The sequence below is a fragment of the Herpailurus yagouaroundi genome, unplaced genomic scaffold (assembly GCF_014898765.1).
Source record: "Herpailurus yagouaroundi ecotype Mexico unplaced genomic scaffold, PumYag 159, whole genome shotgun sequence".
NCBI classification, from domain to species: domain Eukaryota; kingdom Metazoa; phylum Chordata; class Mammalia; order Carnivora; family Felidae; genus Herpailurus; species Herpailurus yagouaroundi.
The window spans coordinates 1,797,849-1,821,938 of NW_024412400.1; the positions used below are offsets into that span (position 1 = coordinate 1,797,849).

The 24,090-nt window shown below is 44.3% G+C and overlaps 1 protein-coding gene across 39 annotated transcripts in view; it reads left to right on the plus strand.

Annotated features, from left to right (window-relative positions):
* Positions 1 to 24,090, plus strand: part of CLASP2 (cytoplasmic linker associated protein 2) — a 167,625-nt gene that overhangs the window by 141,895 nt on the left and 1,640 nt on the right. For all 39 annotated transcript variants that reach the window (XM_040479605.1, XM_040479613.1, XM_040479608.1 and 36 more), the window contains 9 exons: positions 864 to 1,007; positions 2,744 to 2,850; positions 4,250 to 4,403; positions 7,654 to 7,882; positions 14,841 to 15,034; positions 15,542 to 15,670; positions 19,737 to 19,943; positions 21,455 to 21,571; positions 23,946 to 24,055. In XM_040479605.1, coding sequence (XP_040335539.1) covers positions 864 to 1,007; positions 2,744 to 2,850; positions 4,250 to 4,403; positions 7,654 to 7,882; positions 14,841 to 15,034; positions 15,542 to 15,670; positions 19,737 to 19,943; positions 21,455 to 21,571; positions 23,946 to 24,032 — 1,368 coding nt within the window. In that variant the 3' untranslated portion in view covers positions 24,033 to 24,055. The remainder of the gene's footprint in view (positions 1 to 863; positions 1,008 to 2,743; positions 2,851 to 4,249; positions 4,404 to 7,653; positions 7,883 to 14,840; positions 15,035 to 15,541; positions 15,671 to 19,736; positions 19,944 to 21,454; positions 21,572 to 23,945; positions 24,056 to 24,090) is intronic.

Here is a 24,090-nt window from a genome sequence, read left to right on the forward strand (position 1 = left end):
TTTTCCTTTTGGTTAGGGAAAGCAGGTACTGTGGTAGGTCTTTCATAAAAGTCAAGTGGTGCAACGGGAATTTTTGAAGGGTATGGGATACCCATACTTAGGTATTTCCATCCATCTTTTTGTAGTTATTTATTAGGAAAACTGAAGTGGTGTATGTTGGTAGAATAACCCTGGAAAGGAAACGGTCTTGGGGCACCTGAGGGGCTCAGTCGGTTAAGCGTTCGACTCTTGGTTTCAACTCGGGTCATGATCTCGTAGTTTGTGAGATCAAGCCCCATATCAGGTCTGTGCTGACGATGCAGAGCCTGCTTGACCTTCTCTCTGTGCCTGCCCCTGCCTCTCCCTCCCTCCCTCCGTCTCTATCTCAAAATACTTTTTTTTTTAACTTAAAAAAATAACCCCAGAGACCGGTTAACTGCTGCCATTGAGTGCCAGATTATATTTTTGACAATTTTTGTCTTCCCTTCTTACCCTCAAAAAAAATAAATAAGTGATGTGGCACCTGGGTGGCTCAGTCGGTTAAGTATCCAACTCTTGGCAATGGCTCGGGCCGTCATCTCTCAGTCGTGGGATCGAGCCCCACGTCAGGCTCCGTGCTGACAGCGTAGAGCCTGCTCGGGCTTCTTCTGTGTCTCCTTTTCTCTCCGCGCCTCCCCCGCTCGTGCGCGCTCGCTTTCTGTCTCTCGCAAATAAATACCTTTTTATTCTCCCAGCAACAAAATCTGAAAGTATGTAAAGGCAACTTCTGTTTCTGTGGGAAAGATGGCCTTGTGCTATTGAACAGAAATGTTGACTGAAGAAAATTGTCTCCTTTGAGTTAGCAAAATACACTCATCTACTTCTTCAATGTCTTCATTTTACAGGCAGCACAGTCCGTGCTGATTTCCCTATTTGAACTCAATACTCCAGAGTTTACAATGTTATTAGGAGCTTTACCAAAAACATTTCAGGATGGTGCTACCAAGCTTCTTCATAATCACCTTCGAAACACTGGCAATGGAACCCAGGTACCTTTCAGTTCTTCTCTCGGCTATCCTGTGATATGATGGATGGTTGGTGTCACAGTAGTTGCTTGCTTTTACACGAAGTAAACTTTTGATCCTAGTATATAATTGTTGCATCTGTACTGGGCAGCATTCCCTAAGCAGAATTAAATCTTGTCCTGGAAAGAGTACCGTCCTCAGGCTTAGCGTGTTTCTATCCGCTGGGTTGGTGGTGAACGTGGCCAGGACACGAACAGGAAAGTAAAACGCGAGCAGAACTCTGATGAGGGCGGCGGCCCTGCAGGCCGTTGGAATTAGGACGTGCTCTTTAGACAAAAGGGTGCTTGTTGGAGGGCTAGAAGGGGTGACTTGATTGACAAATAACATCGGAAGAAGCTGGGGCTTTGGAAGGGGTGTTCCAAAACCTGTTCACAGGATTGTGGGCCCGTACTTGCTGGAAGGTACAAACTTTGGTTTTGGGAAAGTGAGGTCTGAATAAATGAAACATTACAGTGTTTTATAGACCTTAAATGGCAAGCATCGTTTACATAATATGCCTAAAGAACTGAACTTAGGTTTTTTAAAAGGAGAAATCAGATGCATTTATAGCAGGCTTAAGGTAAAGTCTGAGAGTTAAAAATAATCAGAAAGATGTCTTGGGACTAAAGCTAGTTATCTTTTTAAAAGGAGAAGGAATCATTTAATTATACCTTAACAGGCAGGCAAATTAATAATATGAGTGAATTTTACTTCTTTTTACTTCTGTTTATTTTGAGAGAGCATGAGCAGAGAAGGGCATAGAGAGAAGGAGAGAATCCCAAGCAGGCTCTGAGCCTCAATCTCACAAGCCATGAGATCATGACCTGAGCCAAAATCAAGAGTCAGACACGTAACCGACTGAGCCACCCAGGCACCCCAGAATGGGAAGCTAATTTAAAATTGTTAGTTTGGGGGGCACCTGGGTGGCTCAGTAGGTTAAGCGTCTCTCTCTCTCTCTCTCTCTCTCTCTCTCTCTCTCTCTCTCTCTTTTTTTTAACGTTTATTTATTTTTAAGAGACAGAGAGTGCCAGCAGGAGAGGAGCAGAGAGAGAGACACGGAATCCGAAGCAGGCTCCAGGCTCCGAGCTGTCAGCACAGAGCGCGATGCGAGGCTCGAACTCACAGACCGTGAGATCATGACCTGAGGCGAACAAAGTCTGACGCTTAACCGACTGAGCCACCCAGGTGCCCCAGGCATCTCTGACTCTTGATTTCGGCTCAGGTCGTGGTCTCATGGTTCATGGGATTAAACCCCACATTGGCTCTGTGCTGACAGTACAGAACCTGCTTGGGATTCTCTCTCTCTCTCTCTCTCTCTCTCTCTCTCTCTCTCTCTCTCTCTTTCTCTGTCCCTTCCCTGCTCACATGCACACTCACTCTCTCTCTCAAAATAAATAAACTGTTGTTTAAAAACAAAATTGTTTTTAAAAAACAAATTGTTAATTTGGGGTCCAATGAATCTTTGAGGAGGAAGATGTTGATGATATTTGAGGGTAGGAAGTGGGTAAGGAAAACAAGAGAAGACTAAAGAGTTAGATTTCCAAGTAGGGGGAAAGTTTTTCCCTACAGAAAGCAGAGATAAGGACATGAATATTTAAAATACTGACCTGCAAATACAGCTCTTTCATACTGTTCAACTTCTTGATTGCATGGCTTCCTTAAGAGCCTTTTAGTTGAGCTTACCTGTCATGTGTTAATATTTACTTGACTCCCCCCATCAGGGTCCCATGGGGAGTCCTTTGACAAGGCCAACAGCACGTTCACCAGCCAACTGGTCCAGTCCTCTTACTTCTCCTACCAACACATCACAGAATACTTTATCTCCAAGGTAACAAAAGAGTTCTTTTCCATCATGGCTTGTGTTTGCCGGTTCCCACTCTTAGACAACGGACATTGATATAATTCCAGTTGATTTCCACTTGGCTTCAAAGGTCTTGACACGTAGAAATGTAGCAGATTCAAAAAATGTTTAAGTTTATTCCCAAACTAAGCCTTAAGTGAAAATAACGCATAGGATATCAAATTTTTTGGTAAGTGCAAAGGACACTTACTTTTGTAAATTACTGCTTGATGCGTTAAATGGCATAGTTATGTTTCTCAGATGTGCTTATAGACCAAAGCATAAAAATAGTGAAGAATGAGGAAAGGCTAAATATGAAATAGCATTATGACTGTGTCTTCGGAAAAAAATGTGACGATGAGATTGGGCCTTAATACAAAATATAGGCTGTGTAAACTTTTCACACACTTGTGAAGTTCAAGCATAGGCTGTATTTCAGATGAAGTTCTTGACTCATTAATGGACTAACATTTTTTCCCTTTTCCTAGCTTTTAAAAACATTTGCATAGCGGTCCATTTTTATTGGTGTGGTTATTAATTTTATTATTAGCCATGTATCATAGCATGCTTCATCATATTCATTACGTTTATAGAATGCTTCAGCATCTGAGGAAGAAAAATACATTGCAGACTTCACATCTAGCCTAGTTATTCCTTGTCTCACATACGTGACGGTCTGATGGCTCAATTCCAGCTTCAGTTGAGTTTTAGGATCTGATGATAGAATTGTGCTATAAACATATGTTCAGTAGTGAAACTTCTCTGCCTCCTGTAAATCTGTGTATAATACCTGTATCTTGTCTTCAAGTTGGGACGTTATTGTGAACAAATCACAGGAGTTAGCAAACTTTCTGCAAAGGGCCGCATGGTACGTATTTCAGGCCTTGGTACCTGTACCCAGTTCTGCTGGTGCAGCGTAAAGGCGGCCGTAGAGGAGCCCGGAGTAAATAAGTGTTGCGGGTACCGATACCCGATACAATTTTATTTGCGGACCTTGAAAGAAGAATTTTATGTAAGGTGAAATTTTATTTCACGTGTCATGAATTGTTACTTTGACTTTTCTCCCAAGTGTTTAAAGAAGTAAACATTTTTAGATTTCACGGGTCATGGTTTGCTGACCTCTGGTTAATCAGAACATTTTTGAAGGTGAAAGACAAACCAGTTGTTAAGGGCTATGCGTTCACAGTCCTCGTAAGCTGCCCTTAGTGGATGGACCAGGGGACATGTGCCTTCATCGTTGACAGTGGTCGGGTTTGATTTGGTTTTGCTAATTGTGCTTCGGGGAGTGTACATTCTCATCCTGTTGTTAGAAATACCCTACCTAATCTCAAATGTGTTATGTGTTTTAAAACGACACCCAAATAACAATTAGTCGTCTTTTTCATAGTGCATTTGATTATGACACAGAAAATATGAACTCTGAAGATATTTATAGCTCTCTTAGAGGTGTCACCGAAGCAATTCAGAATTTCAGCTTCCGTAGTCAAGAAGATATGAATGAGCCGTTGAAAAGAGATTCTAAAAAAGATGATGGTGATTCTGTGAGTATTTGAACATTCTTACGGTGCAGACTTGTTCATTAAGAGATTTTTCCTGGGTTGTGTTTTTTTTTTTTTTTTAACTTTCTGTCGTCTTCAGATGTCACTTTTTAGGGGTCACTCTGTAAGCGTTCAATGAGTATCTGCCACACGTCGGGCACCGTGCTGGGTCTTAGATTTTACAATGCAAAGTCACTGCCCTCAAGTTCCTTATGAAATTTCTGATAGAGATGCGTACTATTGAGTTTTAGGTTAGAACATAAAATGAATCTGGTTTTTTTAACGTTTGTTTATTTTGAGAGAGAGAGAACATGAACATACACAAGCAGACTAGCAGAGAGAGAAAGAGATTCCCCAGCAGGCTCCGCACTGTCCACGCAGAGCCCCCCTGTGTGGAGAGATCTCACCAGTCATGAGATCCTGGTCTGAGCCGAAATCAGGACTTGGACGCTTAACCAGCTGAGCCACCCCGGCTCCCCAAAGGGAATCTGTTTGAGATTAATCGGTCAGGGAAGGCCTCTCTCAGTAGGTGATTTTTCCACCGAGACCTAAATGGAGCCGTACAAGATCTGGGAGAGGAGAATCCCATGGAAGAAGTGGCAAGTCTAAAGACATGTAGATGAGAGCAAGTTGTGCCTAGTCGGGAACCAGGATGAGAGGCAGTGTTGTTGGATCGTTGTGAGAGGGTTGGGGGGTGGAACGTGGGCCGGATCACATGGGTCTCGTAAGACCTGATGTGTTCGATTTTTCTTTCCCCCTTAGTGCAGTGGTGGAGATTTGTGTCATCGGTTTGTATGGCTCCAGTGAAGAATGTTATGACCCATTTTTCTGACATTGGTGAATGCTGCTCAGTTTGTTCATACAAAGAGTAGTTGTTTGGGGCGAGGGAAGGAAAAAAAAAAAAAGAGTAGTTGTCTTTTACCCTGCTGCTGCTGCTGCTGCTGCTTAGACTTTTCTCAGAACAAGCCATCCCGTCATTTCCTATGGAATCTGTGGTTTCTCAGCGTTTGCAGAGTTGGGGAGCACGGCAGTTCTTCAGCACGTCTCGAAAGGGCTCCCTCCTCTGCCTTCCCGCTGTTGTTTTTCTCCCCGGGCTATCGGGCCAGAGCCGGCTCACCACCCATATTTGAGGTTCCCCACCCCAAAAGCAGTAACGGTCTGGTAAGAAGCACTGCTGAGACTTTTTTTCCTCAGAGATCGCAGGTTGCGGGGTGGGGAGCTCACACAGGATTCTGGCCGAAGTAACTTCAAATCCCGCTTCCTGGCAGATACCCAGTGGTCAGATGATATTGTCACGTCTAAAGCTCAGTGTTTCCGTCAGGAAGATGAGGCGACCACATTGTACTCCGAAGGGTGTTGTCAGTGTCAGAAGTGATACGAGTCTGTCCAGCCCAACTTCCCTCTGCCGCACCTGCAGTCTCGTCCACGAAGCTGCTCCTCTGTGTCGCGGTCGGTAGCACTAGTCACTTAGCCAAAAGCCTGGGGCCGGAGAGTTGTCTTCACCGCCCCTCTTTCTCTCATCCTGCACGCTCGCTCTGTCGTCCCGTTTTCAAAATAGATCCAAACTCCGTCCACTTCCGTCACTGCCATTCCGGCTCCAGCCGGCCTTACCATCAGTCCTCCCTCCCCTGGGCTGTTAAGATCGGCACCTAACCGGCCTCCTGGATTTTGCCGGTGACCCCCTGTCATGTCTTGGCACACCTCCGCTTGTAACCCTGTGGGACGTCCCAGAATAAAAGCCAACGTCTACACAACAGGCTTTTTTTCCCTGTCACTTCTCTGGCCTCGTCTCCTCCCGCTTTCCTCTGCTCCAGCCACACTGGCTTCCTCGCTGTTCCTTGAACTTCCCGGGCGTGCTCTCGCCTCGGGGCCTTTGTCTGGGCCGTTCCCTCTGTCTTAAACCTGCTTCCTGGCTGATTTCCTTCAAGTCTTGGTTCGCACGGCTTACTCCGACCACCCTAGCCGGTCTGCACTTGCCTCCCTCCCACCGCAGCACTCACGGTCCCTTTAACACGGCACCACCTCCCGCACGCAGATCATCTTCCACCATTCTGTCTACTCATTCGTTAGTTCTGTACTGTCTGTCCCCCAGCTAGAATGTAGACTCCGTGGAGGTGGACAGCATTCTCTTTTGTTCATTAATATATCCCCACTGCCAAGAATGAAGCCTGGCACACGGTAGGTGCACGGTGAATGTTTGAAGAATATTAGTAAAGCACCTGAGTAATGGCTTAGCACATAGTTGCTGAGTAGACGGTGATGATGGTGATCTGATGGTAGTAATGAGTTTCATACTAGTATTGGAATCAGTGTTAGTATCGATGTTTTATGATAAAAGTATGTTCATGCGCTGCAACTCCATCAGGCATCCTTTCAAAAGTTACAAGCCTTGAGGCCTTTGGTAACAGTGTTTCAATATTTTCTAATGTTTTACTATTCATTTTTGAGAGGCAGAACAAGCAGGGGAGGGGCGGAGAGAGAGGGAGACACAGAATCCGAAGCGGGCGCCAGGCTCCGAGCCGTCAGCACAGAGCCCGACACGGGGCTCAAAGCCATGAGCCGTGAGATCGTGACCTGAGCAGAAGTGGGACACCTAACTGACTGAGCCACCCAGACAACCCCCTCCCTTTTCTTTCCTTTTTTGAGAGAGAGACACAGAGAGAGGGTGCACGTGCGAGAGGGAGAGAGCAGGGAAGGGGGAGGGAGAGAGAGAATCCCGAGCAGACTGCATGCCCAGCATGGAGCCTGACGGAGGGCTGAGTCTCAGGAACCATGAGATCATGACCTGAGCCGAAGTGAAGAGTCGGTCACTTACCGAACTGAGCCACCCCGGCAACCCCAAAATTTGATTCTTTTATACTTTGTGGACATCCTGTCCTTGTGTGATTTACTACCTTAACAATGGAATCTGAGAGCTTTTAGTTCCGTTTTGGTAGTGAAAGTCCTTTTATGTCTTTAACTGGCATAGAGAGCTGTAATTGCCTGCGTGTTGTTTGGTCAAGCCCTTAGCAAGGGAACTGCAGGAGTCATTGGAAACAACATTCTTTTATGGTTCTTATTTGCTCTCGCAGCTGCGGGTTTGGGTTTTTTTGTTTCTGTTTTACATCTTTACGATAAGCTTTGACATTTTGAATGTAACTTTTAACTCCTCATGTTGGTTCCTTTGAAGCAACAGAGAGACATCTTTTTTAGAATTTCAAAGAGATATTTGAAAGTGAGTTAATTTTCTGCGCCTTCCCCTTCCCATTAATAGATGTGTGGCGGTCCCGGGATGCCTGACCCAAGGGCAGGAGGCGATGCTACCGACTCAAGCCAAACCTCCCTTGATAATAAAGCTTCGTTGCTCCAGTCGATGCCTGCTCATTCCTCCCCACGCTCGCGAGACTATAATCCATATAACTATTCAGATAGCATCAGTCCCTTCAATAAGTCTGCCCTCAAGGAAGCCATGTTTGACGACGACGCCGACCAGTTTCCTGACGGTAGGTCATGGGTCATGTTTGGTCACCTGTGCTTTCGGGGGCTGGTAATCAGTGGAGCAGGAGAAATACCGTAACTCCCTAAGAAGTAAGGAGCTTCGGGATGGAGAGGTGTTCCTCCATCTTCCAGGAGCTCCTTTCTGGTGGTTTGGTAGTTTTCTGCCCCAGAGTGAGAAACAGGGTAACCCTGACATCCTCCTCAAAAACCAGGAAAACCATACTGACCGCCCAGAAACAAGTGAAGCCCGCTGCGGCTTAAATTTAGTTTATCTCTAGACGCCGTTCGGCCGTTAATTTTTAGACCAGCGTGACAAAACCTTTGAAGAACTACTCGTTCTTTGTAAGGGCCCTTTAATAAAGTGCGGAATCATAAACTCTCATAAGATGCGTTCACGACCGAGTGTGGACAAGGTCACCGTTAGAATTTGAAGTCCGCTCAGGACCAACTCCAACACTGTCAGCGGCTTGGGCCGAGGGCACAGGACTGAGTTCCAACGTTGACTCCGCTGCCCGGCCTGGTGCTTGGTTGACTGTTCCTCAGCGTCCCTTCTGAAGGAGGATGGATACGTACTACCTATCTGCCCTTCCAGCCACGCTTTGCAGTTGGGTTCGAGTAAGATGCACAGAGACAAAGTACAAAACACTGCGTATGACTTAGGTATTTTTCGTAAGAAGGAACTACATTCTTCTCTGCAAATTTATATAAGTCATTAATTTTTTACTGAAGATTCAAGTAATGTAAAATAATAAATAACTGTATGTGGGTGAATTTGAAAACCCCCCCCTTAACATTCGTATGATACTACGCTCGGGTAGTTTCTGGTTTTCCTTTGTTCCCCCAGTGTTGCTGTCAGTGAACATGTTTCTGCATAAGCTTTTATGCACCTATGTAAGTTAATTTACTCTGAGAGATTTCTAGAGATAGAATTGCTTGATAAAGGGATATCTAAGTTGAAGTTTTGAGAGTTACTACCCAATTACTGACTCAGAATACTTGGCCAGTTGAGGTGTAGTGCTGATCGCCTCACCAGCACAGAATACTCAAACCTTTTAAAATTTTGTCACCATGATGGATATAAAATAGGTCATCCCAATGATAGCATTTCCTTCATCACTAGAAAGATTGAGAAGTTAGAGATCAGCAATCTTTTCTTAATTTTTATAATTTGGTAAGTGGAAAATATCTTCATTTTTATTTCTTTGATTACCAACCAGGTTGACGAATCATGTTTTTACCAATATGTCACGTTAAGAGTCTTAATGTATCGGGGTGCCTGGGCAGCTCAGTGGGTTAAGCACCCGACTTCGGCTCCGGTCATGATCTTGTGGTTCATGGGTTTGAGCCCCACATCGGGCTCTGAGCTGGCAGCTCAGAGCCTGGAGCCCGCTTCGGATTCTGTCTCCCTCTCTCTCCCTGCCCCTCCCCTGCTCATGCTCTGTCTCTCTCTGTCTTAAAAAGAAACACTTTAAAAAAAATTTTAGGGGCATCTTGGGTGGCTCAGTTGGTTAAGCATCCTTCTTTGGCTCACATCATGATCTTGTGGTTCATAGGTTTGAACCCCACATGAGACTCTGTGCTGACAGCTCAAGGCCTGGAGCCTGCTTCAGATTCTGTCTCCCCCCGCCGCTCCCCTGCTTGCACTCTGTCTCTCTCTGTCTTAAAAAGAAACAAACATTAAAACAAAAAATTTTTTTAATAATATAAAAAATTTTGGGCACCTGAGTGGCTCAGTCTGTTAAGCGTCAGACTTTGGCTCAGGTCATGATCTCACAGTTCATGCGTTCAAGCCCCGCGTCGGGCTCTGTGCTGACCAGCTCAGAGCCTGGCTCCTGCTTCGGATTCTGTGTCTCCCTCTCAGCCCCTTCCCTGCTTGCACTTTCTCTCCCTCTCTCTCTCTCTCTGTCTCTCTCTCAAAAATAACATTTAAAAAAAAATTTAAGTATTAATATATGTCAGTTATCACAAAGACAAAAATTATGGCAACTTGCCAAACTAACTCTGAATTACAGAAGAATCTATAAACTGCCGAAATGATTGATTCTGGTGTATTTTCGTCTGTCACAATTAGCTGGCTCTGTTGCTGAGGTTTAGTTGTGGCACCAACAGAACCGGAGGGAATGCATTGGACGTAGCGTGTGCCTGTCCCTTAATCCCTTCGTGGTTCCAGCAGCCCAGTAAACTGAGACCTGTAGCTTAGCAGCTTTGTTCTTAAATTACTTAGGTACAGCCGTCACAAGCTGGCAGACCAGACTGGGCCCGCTGACATTTCTTACCTCAGCTGCAATGTATGTATTTTTTTTTTAATTTTAAAGCAATCAAAAGTTTAAAAAATGAAGGTACAGCACAAAGAACTTTCTCTTGACCTCTTGAGAGTAAGCTTCAGACCGATGATCCGTCACCTCAAGTACTTGAGGATGTGCTCTCCTTAAACACAGACCCTCTCCCACATAACCCCAAGATACGCCTCAGAATCAGGTGATTATCATCCGTGCATTAATAATCGCCTGTCCTGAAACCCCATTTGAGTTTTGTCACTTGTCCAGTGAGAATACCTTGTAGCCAGAGGACCCACTTCAGAATCTCATCATGTCTCTGTAGTCTCCTTCAGTGACCGTGGCCCTTGTGAAGTCCAGTTATATTTTAGCATCTCCCTCAGTTTGGGTTTGTCTGATGTTCTCTTGTGATTGGATTCAGGTCATGTGCTCTTGGCATCAGTGTCCCAGAAGTGACAGTCCATTCTTCAGGTAATAAATGGTTTCACCTTGCCCAGTGACTGGTGTAGAAACTTTTATCACCTGATTATGTTGGTGCTTACCACGCTTCTCCACTGTGAAGTTACTCTTTTTATAATTCATAAGTGCTTGGGGCGCCTGGGTGGCTCAGTCGGTTAAGCATCCGACTTCGGCTCAGGTCATGATCTCACAGTTCGTGGGCTCGAGCCCCGCATCGGGCTCTGTGCTGACAGCTCAGAGTCTGAATCCCGCTTCAGATTCTGTGTCTCCCCCCTCTCTGCCCCTCCCCTGCTCATGCCCTGTCTCTCTATCTCTCAAAAAGGAGTCAACGGGGGCGCCTGGGTGGCGCAGTCGGTTAAGCGTCCGACTTCAGCCAGGTCACGATCTCGCGGTCCGTGAGTTCGAGCCCCGCGTCGGGCTCTGGGCTGATGGCTCAGAGCCTGGAGCCTGTTTCCGATTCTGTGTCTCCCTGCCTCTCGCCCCCCCCCCCTTCAAGCCCCGGCCTCTCTCTGTCCCAAAAATAAATAAACGTTGGAAAAAAAAAAATTTTTTTTTTAATAAAAAAAAAAAAAAGAGTAAACGTTTAAAAAAAAAAGTATAATTAGTAAGTGCCTTGTAAAGTGGTACTTTAAAACTGTGTTAAAATGTATTCATTTAAAAAGTTTCATTTATGTATTTATAATTACATGAACTCATGGTTTGCATTGTACTCAACCGTTTATAATTTGTAATATCGTCATTTATGTTGATGCTCAGATTGCCTTTGATTTGACCTGTTCTCTTGCCAGTGTCCCCATCCTTGCATCTGGCATGACAAAATGTTGTGCTGTCCCTGCTTGAGTCTTCGAATCAATCATTTCCCCAGGGGTCGATCCTCGGTTTCATTTAATAGAAAATGGTCTTTAAAGGCCAAAGTCTGAGCACTAGGTATACCCACTGCTAGTGAGGTATCACTCCCCCTAAGACCTCTCAGCGGCCAAAGCTAAGGGAATATATGTATACGTATGTCTGTCCATGTGCACACATACACACACTGATGTATACCTATTTATTTCTATATCAAGAGCTATGAGTTTACATAAACTCCCAATTCAATTTAGCACCATAAGATTATTTCTAGTATCCTCCTGTTCTGATGTTCTCTTGTGATTGGATTCAGGTCATGTGCTCTTGGCATCAGCCCCCTTTTGGATAAGCCCCCTTTTGTGACACTGAGCAACCTGCCTTTCATTACCTTTAATATATTTACTTATTGGGTCAGTCCTCCTGTCTGCAGCCAGCTTTCCATCTCTGCCCCTCCTCCTTCTCCTGCACTCCTCACCTCTGCCACTCCACCTGGGTGCGCTCAGCCTCCTTGGGCTCTGACTCCCGGGGCCATGGGTGCCCTTCTCCTTCTCCCTGGGCTCTCACAGGTCATTCCTGGTCACCACTCCATGTGGACACCCTTCTTGCCCTGGCTGAGCCCTGAAATTCCGTAGTTCACCACTGTCAGGTGTGGAGACCCTGCTTACGCTGCTCAGAAATCTGTGTTCCCAGGCCTGGTCATCTGTAGTTTGGTGAATGGAAAAAGCTCTTCATTTGTGAGGCTGAAGAATTATGTTTTTACCAACTGCTCAGGTTAAGAGAGTTAATATTATCACAAAGCCAAAATTATGACAGTTTGGCAAGGTTATCCACTTATTGTCTAATTCTCTTCTCCTTTACTAAAGATCATATATTTCCCATTTGTTAAAGGAAGACATGTTTGGAAATTACATAACCAAAATCTAAACTGGGTGGAATATTTTTGAACTTGAGAAAATTTCTTCGCAGCATAACACTTGATTGACTTCTGAAACCTAAGACAGCCATTTTACGTTGAGTAAACACTCTCTGAAAGTGGATAAGCCATCAAACAAAATAGTAGTTGCTCTGAGCTCCATATTGCAGTTCTTTTCATTTATTGTCTGTGTTCATTTTTAAACTTGAGGTGGGGAAGGCCTTGTTAGAAAGGCCTATTTTATTGTGAACACTGCTAACATTACCCATTCTTTTTAACGTTTTGACCTCCATTGGTTTTTGGATTGTCCTTTCATGTCTGCCTGGTTGCAAAATTCCTCCTCTTTTTTTTTTTTTTTTTTTTTTTTTTGGTTTTTAAAATCCATAACTTTTGGCAGGATGTAGTTATTTTTTTAAGTCAGAATTTCTGTAGAAAGAAATTGTTTTGAAATTCTGAGACTTAATTAGTATGTCTATTATTCAGATGATTCTCTACACATTACACATGAGTGATAAATTTATCAAGATTAACGTGTCACAAAAAACTAACACCCCACGAATGTCCACATGACGTTTGTAAAGTTTACCAGAGACCATAAAATTTCAGAATATCACTGCTGGTGAGGATGATACTGTTATTCAAGGAATCCTCTTATCAAAGTTTGCCAGTGAAAAGAATAGCCCATATATTTTCAGCACTGCAACAGAAATATTATCAGAGTTGTAATTGGGCCAATATTTATCATAAAGACACAAGAAAAACTATTAGTTCAGCCCAGGTCCTCCCCATGACAGTAGGAAGTCAATGCTCTTTTCCCATTTTACTCGTGAGAAATCTGAGCCTCCACAGTGACTAAGAATGTACCTCTGTCGCACTCAGGATCAGAGGCACAGGTTTGGTGGGTCCAGAGCCTTTTCTTTTCACATGACCTTGATGCCTGTCTATCAGAAGAGGAAATCCAGTCGGTTACACTTTATCTGAATTAATGACTTTAGTCTTCTCTCCTTTGTATGATATGAGTAGTTCGGTTTTGTAACAAACGTGTTTTCTTTGGCAGAAATGATTTTCCTGTCCGTCACCTGTCCAGACCATTTTAGTCATTTCTGATTATCTGCTAGTGTAACCAGAAAGCTTATATTCGAAGAGAAAAGAGCTGCCTTCCCTGGAAAGCATTCTTTGGTGACTTCCCTTTATTGGGCCGAAATAAAATACGCTCTTACTGGAACAATCCTCTGTGCAAGTCTGATAACAGAACTTTGCAGGAATGACTTTTATGAGGTTTATAGAGACACATCTATCCTGCTTTGGTATTTCCTGTGAAACTGGCAATGCTGTTCCAGTGCTGGTCTGTATAAATGAAGTTACCGTGGACAGTTTTTATCCTGCAAGTTAAGATGTTGATGTTATCCTTAAACTCAGATTTCTTCTTCGTCATGGTTTGCTCTGCACTTTATAGAGGTTCTTCCGCTTGACCTTCCAAAACCCCAACTTGGTTCACCTTAGTGGTCATAGATCTTCATATATGTGAGTGGTCTTCTCACATCTCTCAAATTTTTAAGTTCAGTAATCATATCTTGTGCGCTGTGTATGATGACGTTAGTGTTCTAATTGTAATTCCATGAAAGTTGTCCGAGCAAACTTTTTTTTTTTAATAGTTAGCGAATGTTGTCATCATTTTGGCTCCGTTTTCCCTCCCTATCATCTGTTAGTTTTACTCTCGTTGAACTCATCTGTTCTAATGGTTCAGCTCTATTTCCTTTCCTCAGGTTTCTGAATCCCCCCTTAAGTAAAATATAGTCTTTCTTAGGGCGCCTGGGTGGCTTAGTCGGTTGAGCATCCGGCTCTTGATTTCAGCTCAGGTCATGATGTCTCACAGCCCTGAGATCAAGCCTTGCTTCGGGTCCCGTGCTGGGTGTGGAGCCTGCTTAAAATTCTCTCTGCCCCTCCCCCACTTATTCTCTCTCTGTGTCTGTCTCTCTCTCCATACCCCAGCTCCCTCAAAAAAAAAAAAAAAAAAAAAAAGATTGAGGGGGAACTTTACAACGGTAGGGTCACGCTGTCACCACCTCAATCTGTTGGCCATTGTTGGTACCTCTGAAAATGGAGGCATCAAACATTGCGAGCCTCCTGGCGTGACACCACAGACGTGCATGCTGATGTACTTAAAGATGAAAGATAAAGTGACGTATTTGCCATTTACTAGAGATATTTCAGGAAGAATGGGGAGGGAGGAAGACGAAGTAAGAACGGTAAGATCTGGCTAATTATTAAATCTAGGCGATGGGTATATGGGGTTCATGATGTATTTTCTCCATGTAAATTTTTATTATAAAAAGTTTTCAGCTAAAACTGATGGGTTCAAGATGACTAAATGGAAAAGAAAATTAGTCCTTTTTTTCCCTTAAAACTAAAGTTGCCATCCCCATACTTAACAAGAGTTACAGAATTAATCTTGTGTCCTCCTGCCAGATCTCTCCCTAGACCATTCTGACCTGGTTGCAGAGTTGTTGAAGGAGTTGTCTAACCATAATGAACGTGTAGAGGAAAGAAAAATTGCCCTCTATGAACTCATGAAACTGACACAGGAGGAATCTTTCAGCGTTTGGGATGAACACTTCAAAACAATATTACTTCTATTGCTTGAAACCCTTGGGGATAAAGAGGTAAATGGCAGAATATGTAAATAATAGCCTGTTTTTCCTGTCTTGATTGCCCGTCCTTGCCTGCTAATCAAGTGCTTCACAAATTTGGAAATTGAGAAGATCGGTCTCTTTTACTGTTTCTTCCCGTGTGAAATTTTCATTATGAGTACTTTGTCTTCTAAACCAACAACTCAGTTGATTTGGAACAATTGACAATGGGAGAAATGAAAGGTAGCTGAAAGTGTTTTTATGGAAGAGTACTTGTTTTGCGTATTTAAACCAGTTCAGAAGTAAAATTTCCTTTTTCATACAATGTTGTTGGTTCTGGATCTCCTACAAATATATGAAGTATGACGTAAGTTTTCAACTAGAGATGTGAAAACTTAATTATGCCATATACCGTATGCTTTATACAGTTGTCTACAACTTATCCCCGCCCCAACGTTAAGATCCTTAATACAGATACAGAAAATGTAGTAGATTGTCTACAACCCAAAATATTAAAAACATTAAAATATTTCTTCTTAGCCTACAATCAGGGCTTTGGCGTTAAAGGTTTTAAGAGAAATCCTAAGGCATCAACCAGCCAGATTTAAAAACTATGCAGAACTGACGGTCATGAAAACGTTGGAAGCACATAAAGACCCTCATAAGGAGGTGAGTTACCTGACGATTAAGTTACTATTTTATTCTCAGTACCTCTGATGTGATTGCATGAAACATACAAACATTGCTTGAAGAGTACCCTTGGAGAGTATCCATCATTTCAATCGAACGAACACTTAACTTCGATGTTCCAGGTAATATCTGATGGAGTTGCAGTCATATTTTTTCTACTAAGTGAATTATGGTGATATCATGGGCTTTCCCCTAATACAACCAGCTCTAGGAAATAATCCTGATTTCATTTCCTCTGTAATTTGTCTTGTAGTTTTCTACTTAGAATCGCCAGCCTTCTCTTTCCACTTACCGATAAGAATTTGGTTTCTTTGAGATAACTAATGAAGACAAGAATCATTATTTTAAAGTGGTAATAAATCGCCTCTGGGAACTAGATATCTGTTAAAAGTTTATTCAATAAAATAATGAGGATAGCTTTCCTGGAAGGCCTGTAAATCTGTCTCCTGTATACATTTACAGTTGTGTAAAAAAACATTTGGCAGGGGTGCTTTTTAAGTTTGTATTTAAGTTCTAGTTAGTTAACACAGAGTTGGATTAGTTTCAGGGATACAATACAGTGATTCATCACTTCCATACAACTCCCCAGGTTCATCACAAGTGCCCTCCTCAATCCCCATCACCTATTTCCCCCATCCCCCACCCACCTGCCCTCTGGGGACCATCAGTTTGTTCTCTAGAGTTAAGAGTCTGTTTCTTGGTTTGTCTCTCTCTCCTGTCTCATCTCTTTTTAGTCACAATATTTCTACCACCTACAGTGGCATTGATGAGATAACCATGAGGATTTTTATTATGTCTCAGACATAACAAAAAAAGGAAATGTCAGGTACAGACTGCAATTCTAAGAGAAGGCACCAGAGCAGTAGCATTAGATATCTCTGTAGAACCAAGACGTAAGCAAAAGAAATCAAAAAAGAAAAGTTAGAAAACAGCAGTGAGACAAAGTAGATCAAAGCTAAATGAAAGAGCTGAAACTAAACGTTCAGGAAAAAACATGATGGTAACCTTTGTTGCCTTGGATTGAGCAGTGGTTTCTTAGATGTAACACCAAGAGCACAAGTAACCAACAGCAACAGGCACATAAATTGGACTTGATCAAAATTGAAAACTTTTGTGCTTCGGGGCGCCTGGCTGGCTCAGTGGGCAGAGCACACAACTTTCGATCTCGGGCTTGTAAATTCAAGCCCCACGTTGGGTGGTGAGATAACTTAAAAGTAAAATATTGTTTTAAAAATAAAATAACAGGGCGCCTGGGTGGGTCAGTCGGTTAAGTGTCCAACTTGAGCTCAGGTCACAATCGCACAGCTTGTGAGTTGGGAGTCCCATGTCGGGTTCTGTGCCGACAGTTCGGAGCTGGAGCCTGCTTCGGAACCTGTGTCTCCCTCCTTCTCTCTCTCCCTCCCCTGCTCATGCTCTGTCTCTCTCTCTCTCTCTCTCAAAAATAAATAAACATTTAAAAATGAATAAAATAAAATAAATAAATACTTTTGTGCTTCAGATGCACCTGGCTGCGACAGTCAGTGAGACTCTTTTAGGGTCATGAGTTCAAGCCCCACATTGGGCATAGAGTTTACTCAAAAAATAAATAAAGCAGTGTCACAAAGAATAATGTTAAAAAAAAAAAAAAAAAAAAAAAAACCTTTAGTGCTTCAAAGGACACCATAAAAAAGGTGGAAAATTTAACCCACAGAATAGAAAATTTTTGCAAATCCTATATCTGATGAGGTAATATATAAAGAACTCTGACAACTCAACAACGAAAAGAAATAACTCAATTTAAAAATGAGCGAAGGACCTGAATAGACGGTTCACCCAAGAAGATATACAAATGGCCAATAAGCACAAGAAAAGATGCTCAATGTCAGGACTCACTAGGAAAATACAACTAAACCCACAATGAGATACCACTTTATTTACACCAGGAAGAACGACAATTGGAAGTGTTGGTGAGATGAGGCCCCCGGGTGGCTCGGTTAGTTAAGCATCCAACTCTTGGTTTCGGCTCAGGTCGTGATCTCAGGGTTTCTGGGTTTGGCCTGAGTTGGGCTCCACACCAACAGTGCAGAGCCTGCTTGGGATTCTCTGTCTCCCCCTCTCTCTCTGCCCCTCCCCTGCTCAGGCACACAGGCTCCCTCCCTCCCTCCCTCCCTCTCTCTCTCAAAATGAATAAATAAAACAAAAGTGTTGGTGAGGACTTCGGGGCACCTGGCTGGTTCAGTGAGTAGAGTAAGCAGCTCTTGATAGGACCCTGAGTTCGAGCCCCACCTTGGGTGTAGAGATAGCTTAAAAAAAGAAGTGTTGGTGCATATTTGAAGAAATTGAAACCCTCTGGGTTTCAAATGATATGACTGTGAGTCTTGTAGGAGAGTAAGTCATAACTTTTAAATCTGTGTGGATTTTTATTCGGATTATTTTTTATTGAGCTATTGTTCAGCAGTCGTGGAACATCCACAGTATCTTGCTGAAGGTTTAAAAAACGACTATTGGTGGTTCAGTTATCCACCCTCTGACCCAAATAAGACCCGGAATCCGTATGTTTACAAAAGGTAAAATCCACATTCTTAAGGTAATACAGCTAAAATCAGTCCCGGGTCTACCATTGGACTTGCCGCTGTAGCTTTCCTTAGTGCCGCTCACAGCTTGAGACCCTAAGTGAGAAACGACTAGGGTCCAGAGCAGTAATGTTTGCGTGGTCTCAAGACCATCTTTAGAGATTACAGACTCTATGAAGATGGGCAACCATTTCTTTTCTTCATTGCAAAGTCAGTGTCTGTTCTCCTAGGCCCAGTACAGAAGGGAGGAAAATCACTGTGAACAGAATAGCATGTTAACTTGATAACTTACTAATGAGATTTTATTTTGTCCTAATGTGATGAAAAGAACACAAACACTCCTGGAGTTGAGGGTACAGGATAACGAGCAGGGTCTCAGCACGGCTGCTGTAGAGGGTCCGTTCGCATTATAGTCTTGGTAAATAGAGCCTTCACTGCCCAGCACAGCAAGACTACAGTAGCACTTAAAAATTGCATTAGCCAGGGTGCCTGGGTGGCTCGTTCGGTTGAGCATCCGACTCTTGACTTGAGCTCTGGTCGTGATCTCACAGTTCATGGGTTCGAGCCCTGTGTTGGGCTCCATCCTGAGAGCACGGATCCTGCTTGAGATTCTCTCTCTCTCTCTCTCTCTCTCTCTCTCTCTCTCTCTCTTCCTCTGTCTCTCCCTCCCTCTCTTCATCCCTCTCCTCCTCCTCCCCTTCCTCCCACGTTTGTGTGCACACACACACACTTGCTCTGTCTCTCAAAAAGAATAAAAGTAAAAATCGCCATTAGCCAACATTAAGAACACAAAAGAGGGGCGCCTGGGTGGCGCAGTCGGTTAAGCATCCGACTTCAGCCAGGTCACGATCTTGCGGTCCGGGAGTTCGAGCCCCGCGTCGGGCTCTGGGCTGATGGCTCAGAGCCTGGAGCCTGTTTCCGATTCTGTGTCTCCCTCTCTCTCTGCCCCTTCCCTGTTCATGCTCTTGTCTCTCTCTGTCCCAAAAATAAATAAACGTTGAAAAAAAAAAATTTAAAAAAAAAAAAAAAAAGAACACAAAAGAAGGAAGAATGTCTGGAAGAAATATTCTCCCCATGTGTCCATTGTGGCTTCAGCAGGTTATATTTTGCCACTCCTGTTTTATCTGTACCCTCACTTTGTCGTGTTTATTGTAGTATTTTCAAATCAAATTGTAGATGTGCTGGGGCGCCCGGGTGGCTCAGTCGGTTAAGCGTCCTGACTTCAGCGCAGGTCATGATCTCACAGTTCGTGAGTTCGAGCCCGGTGTTGGGTTCTGGGCAGCTCGGAGCCCGGAGCCCTCTTCGGATTCTCTGTCTCCCTCTCTCTCTGCCTCTCCCCACTCCTTCCCTTTCCAAAAATAAACAAACATTTTAAAAAGCTGCTTTAAATTGTAGATATCCTGTCCTGTTTCATATTTCATGACGTTTGTACTTCCAGGACGCAGCATAACGTTGTTAAATTTATTCCCGGCCCAATTTCCCCTTTGTTTCAGGTGGTGAGATCTGCTGAGGAAGCAGCATCAGTGCTGGCCACTTCTATCAGCCCCGAGCAGTGCATCAAAGTGCTTTGCCCCATCATCCAAACCGCAGATTACCCAATCAATCTGGCTGCAATCAAGATGCAAACGAAAGTGATAGAGCGGGTGTCCAAGGACACCCTTAACCTGCTTTTGCCAGAGATTATGCCAGGCTTGATACAGGTAAGAAACCAAACTTGGAGGGGTAAGCTGTACCACACTGGGGATTCGGTTATTTTAGGCACACCCTAGGCAGCACGAGCGGCATAACCAAGCCTTCCTGCCGTCCCGGACGTTCAGAGCAGAGACTTTCCGTAGCCAGCTTTGCGTGTGTGTGTGTTAAGTACATACGCAACCTAACACTTACCGTTGAGCCGCTTTTAAGCGTGAGATGCGTCGGCATTAAATACGTGCATGCTGTTGTGCAGCCCTCACAACTGCCCATGTCCAGAACGGATTTCCTCGTCCCCGGTGGAAACTGTACCCATTAATTAATTAGTAACTCCTTGTTCCCATGCCCTTTAGCCCCCGGTAACTCCTATTCTGCTTTGGCTCTTCTACTTGCTAGGTTCTTGACGTAAATGGAATCCCGCGGTATCTGTCCTATTGTGGCCGGCTTACTTCATTCAGCATAATGTTTTCAGGGCTTGTGTTACAGCAGGTGTTGGAATTTCATTCCTGTCTTATGGCTGAGCAATTTCCACGTATGTGAATCCCACAATTGGTTGATCCACTCGTCTTTTGATGGATATATGGATTGTTTCCTTTTTTAATGATATAAATATCACAGTGAACTTCTTTATAATATCTTCTTACACTTCTGTGCATATATGTAGAAGTGGAATTCCTAGGTGTTGCCAAATTTCTCTCCAAAATGGTTACACTGATTTACAGCCATAGATGTAATGTGGTTTTTTTCTATGCACACAAACCCATCCGCAGGAACGTTTTCATAACGGGATCATATTTTATAGCATGCTTTTTTGCTTAATCATGAATCGTTAAGTCTCCCGTCCAGTAAATGTAATTTTAATGGCCAGAATCACCGAGCGTACGTCCCTCCTGCAGAGAACTACTCGTTTCTTTGTGCATCCGTAGTGTTCCCCTTGACTCTGTTCTGAATCTAATATTGCTCACTGAATCGTGGGGTCCTTGAAGACAGGATCCAAATCCCTTTCTTTGTACAGAATGTACATGGTATGTGTATCACACACACGGTGGCTACTGACTGCATGTTCTGTTGCGTGAGTGACTTCGAGTAACGGTAGGGGTGGGACAGATGTTGAACTTAGAATTCAGCCTGGGTGATAGGCAGGCCCTGACCGCCAGGCCCAATGTTACTTCAGTTCAGGTTTTTTTCGGAAGGGAGGCGCTCTTGGGCTCCCTACGGCTGAGTGCTTTAGCAAGGTTCATCCGGACACTTTACAGGGCAGGTCGGCAAAGGGACCGCCTTCCAGGCCAAATCAGGTAGGAGCCGATCAGGAAAGCTGACGGTGGAGGGGAGGCGCTGAAGGGGAGGCGGACGGAGAGGAGGGCGCGTTTCCGCCGGGAGAGCTGGAGGAGTCACTTCCATCCTTAAAGCTTCTTGTCCTTGGTGCGCCCGCGATCTCGTGTTGGAGCCACCGCGCCTGTCCATGCTGGAATAGTTCTTTCTCCGGCCCCCCAGGAGTGCTAATGAGGACTTTCCTCCCTAGGGTTACGATAACTCGGAGAGCAGCGTTCGGAAAGCTTGTGTCTTCTGCCTGGTGGCCGTTCACGCGGTAATTGGTGACGAACTAAAACCACATCTCAGTCAGCTCACGGGCAGCAAGGTAAGTGGCGACGCTTTGGTCTACAGGTGGTGGCAGTGGTGCATGTTTCAAAATTTAGGTCTCTGTCGGGTTGAAGGGTAAATTCGTATTTGGCTTTGGATAAGTCAGGCTTTGAGTGTCCGACTCGTTCCTCCTACCGTTTGAATGTTAACTGTTTCTACTTTCGCATCGGTCGCTGGGGGTCGCTGGGGGAAGCCGCCGGTTTGGTAGAGGGTGTGTGGCTGTGAGAGAACCGCCTCCAGTCAGCTGACTCCTTTCCAGCTCCCACACCCGATCATAGCCCCCAAGGACGGTTTAAGAATAAATAGTGGTTGTGTATTCGTGGATTACTTCCTGTCTCCCAAAATGGGGAATCCTGGAATATTTCTTAGATTTTCCCCTGTGAACTCCGATAATCAAGTATTCACTGTCCTTAAGACTTAAAAGAAAAACTAGGGGCACCTGGCTGGCTGAGTCACTAGAGCACATGATCTTGATCTCAAGGTTGTGTGTTGAAGCTCCACGTCGGGTGTAGAGATTACTTAAATAAATAAACTTTTAAAAAATGTAAGTCTTGGGGCACCGGGCGGCTCCGTCGGTCGAGCGTCCGACTTCGGCTCAGGTCACGATCTCGTGGCTTGTGAGTTCGAGCCCCGCGTCGGGCTCCGTCCGGGTTGACAGCTCAGAGCCTGGAGCCCTTTCCGGATTCTGTGTCTCCCTCTCTCTGCCCCTCCCTGTTCACACTCTGTCTCTGTCTCTCTCAAAAATAAATAAAACATTTAAAAAATTTTTTAATTTAAGTCTTGTTTCCCTCATTTTTTTGATACTATCAAACATTGAAATTTATTCTACGAGGTGATGATTGTTGGATTGTTGCTTATGAGCTGTTTGCAGGAGACACCCTCATTTTAAGAGTTTCCCAGAACCCTAGGGATCGTCATTACTATTGTCAGATTTAGTTTTAAAATACCAAAACAGTAGAGAAAATGCCTGTAAGGCTCAGGTATGCCCCTCACGTTAAATACCTGCGTGCGTGCTCGGTGGGTGGTAGTTCTTAACTCTCTCTGACTGACTCGCAGACCCACTTTGAGATTCGGGCATGACTACCACATCCCAAGAAAGGTAAATAAATACAGAAAATTCTACACGTGGTTTCAGGGGATTCAGTGAGTGCCCGGAGCCCCTGGACATCAGACGAAAAACCCCTTGGATCAATGATTTAATGTTACAAAAGCAAACTTTAAACAACACAGTCTTTTTTCTTTCTTTTTTTCAAGTAAACTCTACACCTAGCATGGGACTTGCATTCACCACCCCGACATTAAGAGCCCTACGTGCTCTGCCAACTGAGCCAGCCAGGCGCCCCGACACAGTGCTTTTCAAAGAGAAACGATCTCGGGTCTTGGGATAAGCTCAGGTTGTGTCCTGATGACCAAAGATGTCTGTGGAAGAGTTAAAGTTAAGCACTTTGTCAGAATATGAGGCAGCCAGTAATGTTGCATATGAAGACTATAGCCAGGCCGAAAAAATACTTGGAAATGACATCAGACGAAAAGAAGTAGAATACAGAATTGCGTATCCATTGATTAACACTTGATAAAAATAGGGTCTCATCTGGTAAAGACCACAAAATGACACCAATCAAGAACATTCTTGGAGGGCGGTGTTACAGTCGTTGAAGATCTCGGGTCCTGGAACCCAGGGGCCTGGTTTTCTGTCCTGGCCCACTTCTTACCCACCTCTGTGACTCTAAACAACGACTGGCATGTTTCGTGTCTTGATTTCCTCATGTGTAAAGTGTCGTTGAGATGGAGAGAGGCAACGTGAGGTCGTTAGCTTACTCTACAGCACATAGTGCTCGAATGTTTGTCCCGACTGTCCTCATGAGACTTCTTTTCTACGTTTAAGCTTCACATGCTAACACTACAGCAGGTTTAGTGTTACAGAAAAGGCACATTGTGAGAGTCACCAGGGGCGCCCAGCTGGCTCAGTCGGTAGACCACGTCACTCTTGATCTCGGGGCCGTGAGTTCAAGCCCCACGTTGGGTGCAGAGGTTACTTAAATGCATAAATAGAGCACTCAGTCATAAACAGATGGAGACTTGAAAAGCTTTTTGGTAATTGCTAACAATCAACAATAACTTGGGCATAACGTAATCTAAAATCTCTACTTACTTTTTTAAGATTTCATTTTTAAGCAATCTCTACACCCAACATGGGGCTCGAACTCCCAACCCTGAGATCGAGGGTCCACATGCCGCCCTGACGGAGCCAGGCAGGCACCCCTAAAACCTCTCTTCTTAGACTCACGATACGTGCAGACCTGTTTTCGTGAGCATCTTCCTGTAATTTAGAGCAGCCTGCTCAACGCCTTCGCTTTGGTTTCAATCTGCAGATGAAGCTCCTGAATCTATACATCAAACGCGCACAGACAGGTTCTGGAGGAGCTGACCCCGCTGCTGATGTTTCCGGACAGAGTTAGTGACGCGGACCGAAGCGGGCCAGGCCGCCCCGACCCGGGACGGGCAGACCACCCCTCA